This window comes from Vigna angularis, chromosome 9 (genome assembly GCF_016808095.1).
Source record: "Vigna angularis cultivar LongXiaoDou No.4 chromosome 9, ASM1680809v1, whole genome shotgun sequence".
Lineage (NCBI taxonomy): Eukaryota > Viridiplantae > Streptophyta > Magnoliopsida > Fabales > Fabaceae > Vigna > Vigna angularis.
Window position 1 is genome coordinate 7589469 of NC_068978.1, and position 5161 is coordinate 7594629.

At 32.1% G+C, this 5161-nt stretch overlaps 1 protein-coding gene across 1 annotated transcript; it reads left to right on the forward strand.

The window, feature by feature from the left end:
• The first annotated feature begins 1332 nt into the window (after positions 1 to 1332).
• LOC108347299 (1-aminocyclopropane-1-carboxylate synthase) lies at positions 1333 to 4622 on the forward strand. Its single transcript, XM_017586465.2, has 4 exons — positions 1333 to 1531; positions 1641 to 1772; positions 1917 to 2077; positions 3508 to 4622. The coding sequence occupies exons 1-4, from the start codon at positions 1364 to 1366 to the stop codon at positions 4481 to 4483; spliced, it is 1437 nt and encodes a 478-aa protein (XP_017441954.1). The 5' UTR covers positions 1333 to 1363; the 3' UTR covers positions 4484 to 4622.
• The last annotated feature ends 539 nt before the right edge of the window (positions 4623 to 5161 follow it).

The following is a 5161-nucleotide window of genomic DNA, read 5'->3' on the forward strand; positions in this document are numbered from 1 at the left end:
TTTTATTTTTTATTTTTCTGTTCTCATATTTTTCTTGAATGGAATATTTGTGCAAATAAGTTAGCCAATTATAATTTAGTTAAAAACTTCTTAATTGTTAGATTTCATTAGTTATGATTTCTTTTATAATAGAAGTGAACTAATGGAATATTTGTTCTAATTGTTATATTTTGCTTTAATTAATTTGTATCTCATTTACGGTGTATTTTATATGATTTTATCAAGTATTTGTCATTTAGGATGATACAAAGTTTGGATTTAAGACTTTATGCGTACTATCTCCGGCACTAGATCAATCTTAATTTATTCTTCTATTTGTAACAATTTTCTTTAGAACGACGTATTATTGGTGTCAAGTGGAGAGACATAAAATACAAGAAAAAAATGAAGGGAGAAAGTATCAAATATGCAATAATAAATAAACAGAAAAATAGGAAAACAAAAGCAAGAAAGATAAATAGTGAGTTTGTTTCAGTACTTTTTATATTTCTAACAGAGCAAAACACTAATTATTATAATTTTTTTTTAAAGTGTTTGCTGCTTTAAAAAGAAAGTAGAAGTAAAAAATAAGTTCGGTGGAAGTAATTTTAAAAAATAAAAGAGATACTTTTAATTAAAAAAAGTGTTTTTTTTAACAAAACGTAAAATAATATATGTACTTTTATAAAAAATCACTTATTAATATTTATCGGAGAAGTGAAGTTTAATATTTTCATTTTAAAAGTATATTTTATGATATTAATAATTAAATATAAATTTATTTAGTAAGTTAGGGGTGTAACTATTCAAAATCTATTTTAACAAAAAAATTTAACTATTATATCATCTTTATTATTTTCTTATTAGATCACTCCAAATATCTAATTTAATATTTGATCGTGGTCATAAATAGAAAACAATTTTCATTTTAAGAAGTTAGTTTTATTAAATTGAATTACACATAAACTTATTTAATAATTTTTTTTCAAAAGTAATTTACATTTTAAGTTTACACAAACTCACTTAAAAATAAGATAAAAAAAAGGAGTACAGAGCACAATTATTCTATTTGGCACTGTGGTCGTTGGTCTTTCCACACGTGTTTATGAAAAATGAGAAGTGAAACAATCAATTAGAATTCGACCAACATAATCTTATTATCTTATTTTATTTTTTCAGCGTTCAATCATGAAGTTCTAAACAGAGTTTTCTTCCTCATCTACCACTGTTCCTACCCCACATGCACTATAAATACCCCAAACTCACACCATTTTTTCACCAGCACTTCTTTGCTAACCTAGCTATAGCACCATCCAAATTCCAAAGCCTTGCAGCTCAAACTAGATTCTTACCATACACCTTCTGCATAAATTATAACATTAACATGGACTCAGGGAGAATGAGCCAACAACTTCTATCCAAAATTGCCACCAATGACAAACATGGAGAGAATTCTCCATACTTTGATGGCTGGAAAGCATATGAGAGAAACCCTTTTCACCCTACAAAAAATCCTCAAGGTGTTATTCAGATGGGTCTTGCAGAAAATCAAGTATGTGTGATTCTCCCTAGACCCACCATAAAAAATGCAATTTTTTATTTTGATTACGATCAGTTTACTAAATGGGTGTTCGTTTTCTTGCTGGTTTTCTCTTTTCCAGCTGTGCTTTGATCTGATTGAAGACTGGATTCTGAATCATCCCGAAGCTTCCATTTGCACTCCTGAGGGAGTGCATCAGTTCAGAAACATTGCCAACTTTCAGGACTATCATGGACTGCAACAGTTCAGAAATGTAAGTCAAGGAAATTAATTATGAATTAATCTTTTCTCACGTAAAGTTTCTTTTCATTAGTTTCTATCACAGCCTACAAGTAGAAACAACTATTAATATGCTGAAAACTCAGAAGAAAATGCATTTTTTATTCTGATTTTGCAGGCTATTGCAAACTGGATGTCAAAAGTGAGAGGAGGTAGGGTCAGATTTGATCCAGACCGTATATTGATGAGTGGAGGAGCAACAGGGGCCAACGAGCAAATCATGTTCTGCTTGGCTGATCCTGGAGATGCCTTTATGATTCCTACCCCATTTTATCCAGGGTATGTACCTTCTCTTCCTTAAAATCTGTGTTCATTCAATGAATGTCTCTGTGCTATTCACTATCACCTTTTAAAGTGAAAAAGGAAAACCGAACCTTCATAAAGCCTTATAATAATAATATAACACCTCTTCTTTTTTATTCAAGGCGAAATTCAATGTCTTAACATTCTACTTACTTTAGTTACAACAGCTTTTCTCAATATATAATATTCATCAGAGTTTTATTTTTGTTTCTGAGGTGACCCTTTTATGTATATCTGCTTACTTGTTTCAGTCTGGAATACTGTAGAATTAGCCTAATATTTTGACAGATTACGTTAAGTGTATATGAAAACGTGGTATTCAAGGGTTTTTGTTGCGGACACCAAATAAGGTGAAGCTTGGGTTGGATCAATCAAAGTAATGTATCACTAATGGATGAAATAATTGAGTCAGTTTTATTTTTATAAGCAAAATAAACTTTATAAAAGATGTGAAGAACAACACAAAGAAGGACATGATCTTAATTTTGTTATGATATTAATTAAGGTTTTTCTTTAAATGAGTTTAGTACAAGTAATTAAGGTTTTTATCTTTTCATTACGAAATATATATCCTCTTATAGTATGACTTTCTCTTCTGGTCTTTGTTGCATATTGTGATAATTTGGAAAAAGAAAATCAGAGAAATTATGTTCAAACTATTAAGCGTGCCATGGTGTGAGGTTAGTCAACACGCGTGTGGTTTTTCGTTCACATATATGTTAAGTTCAAATTAGACACTTCATGATGCAAGCTAAGTGGATTATAACTATACATTGACCTTTACAAGATGAAACATGGAAAACTACTGACATCTGCGTACGGTGACCTCATATTCAAACAGAAACGTCAGCACAATACAATAATTTCACACACATGCAGCTCAATTAATTTTTCAGAAATTTAATTCGGTCGGTCAAATTTCTTCACAATATCAAATTTAGTCTAAAGAAAATCATGCCATGTCATTATTTGATTTTTTATTTTCATGGAATTTCTTTTGCACTAAATCCAACTCTTTTCTTTAACTGATTTCTGCATTGATATGTTTAACCTTTGCAATTAATTTGCTTTAAAGATTGTGCTTTTTTTTATTGAAAGCAATATTTGAAATTTTTTTCAAGACCCTTGTAACTCTTTCCAGCAACCCACTTAATGCGTGGACCACAATACATAAATATATTCACCATGGCTGAATTGGTCAAAAGAGAATTTAACCTGATAGGGGGATTAGACGCGTATTATTATATTAAGGTGATATGATTAAGAGGTGGAAAAATTAATTAACAACGTCTTATCAATGGCAAAATATGATTACGTAAGTGTATACCTACACAACACAAAAATGACATATATGGTTTTATTTAACAGAGTGATAAAGATTGATAGATTTTCATATGTTACTACAGATTCGTTCGTGACTTGTGTTGGAGAACCCAGGTGCAGTTGATTCCTGTCCACTGCCATAGCTCCAACGACTTCAAGATAACAAGAGAAGCTCTTGAAGAAGCTTACAAAAAAGCCAAAGAGGACAACATCAACGTTAAGGGGTTGATCATAACAAACCCCTCTAACCCTTTGGGCACAACCTTGGACAGGGACACGTTGAAGAGCCTAGTGAGCTTCATCAACGAGAAAAACATTCACTTGGTCTGTGATGAAATCTACGCAGCAACTGTGTTCAGTAGTTCCCCCAGTTATGTAAGCGTGGCTGAAGTGATTCAAGAAATGGAACATTGCAAACGCGAACTGATTCATGTCATTTATAGTTTGTCCAAAGACATGGGGTTCCCTGGTTTCAGAGTTGGCATAGTTTATTCATTCAACGATGAAGTGGTGGCATGTGCTAGGAAAATGTCTAGCTTCGGCTTAGTCTCCTCGCAAACTCAACACATGCTGGCTTCCATGCTTTCCGATGAAAAGTTTGTGACGAAGTTTCTTTCAGAGAATTCAAGAAGGTTGGAGGAGAGGCACGAGAAGTTCATGAAGGGGCTTGAAGAGGTTAACATTGTTCGGTTTCCAAGCAGCGCAGGACTTTTCTTCTGGATGAACTTGAAGAGTTTATTGGAGGAAGCAACGTTTGAAGCTGAGCTGAAGCTATGGCGTGTGATCATTCACGAGGTGAAGCTGAATGTGTCACCAGGGTCTTCTTTCAACTGTTCTGAGCCTGGTTGGTTTAGGGTTTGCTTTGCCAACATGGATGATGAAACAGTGGAGATTGCACTGAACAGGATTCGTGAACTGGTGGGGAAAGAAACAAAGAAACCAGTGGGAATGAAACGTTGGCAACCGAATCTTAGACTCAGTTTTTCTTCGAGGCGGTTTGATGAGAGTGCTATGTCTCCTCATTCACCTATTACATCACCTCTTGTTCAAGCCACTTGAATATTCAACAAGGGTTCTGCATCAACATCTATCGTTTTCAAGAACTTTGATGATACGGTCTCAGTCTGAAAATATTTTAATAATTTTGTTTTTTTGTTTTGCTAATTAGGTTTGCTTTCCTAATGTTCTGGAGGGTGCTTAGGGTATTTTCACGTTTAGGTTGTCCCAAAGGGCTAACTGTGAGATAGCTAGGGTGACTGAAATTATTGGTGCAATTGCAGTTATATATATGTTTTTAATAAATTTGCCCACTTTATATTTGGAGAAAGTTTCAGTTTTCCACATATGCAACATTCATGCATGAATCAAATAATGATGATATTGTTTTCTTGTTCGATTATTCATTCTAATTGCATTAGATTATTTATTTTTAATTAACTGTATGAATTTGCAACGCCAAGTTAAATTGTTTGAAATACCGCAGTTTTTAAGATATATATTCTAAAATTGAATAAAAAATATTTAACTGATTAAAAAGTAACATAATCAGTTATTTTAAAATTAATATTTTAAAAAAATCATAAATTATCTTAAATTCATAATAGTAAAAAAAAATCATTCTTAGATCTACCGTTAATTAAAACTAGGTGTAATAATATAAAATAAAACTGAACTAATATAAAAATATACTTATTCTTTATCTCTTTTTGTTTAATTCTTTCATTTTCCATACACATG

Excerpts from the sequence above, each read along its gene's own strand:
- LOC108347299 (XM_017586465.2), top strand. The coding sequence starts at position 1,364 with ATGGACTCAGGGAGAATGAGCCAACAACTTCTATCCAAAATTGCCACC. Across the intron at positions 1,773-1,916 it reads GACTGCAACAGTTCAGAAAT|GCTATTGCAAACTGGATGTC; the intron begins GTAAGTCAAGGA and ends CTGATTTTGCAG. Across the intron at positions 2,078-3,507 it reads CCTACCCCATTTTATCCAGG|ATTCGTTCGTGACTTGTGTT; the intron begins GTATGTACCTTC and ends ATGTTACTACAG.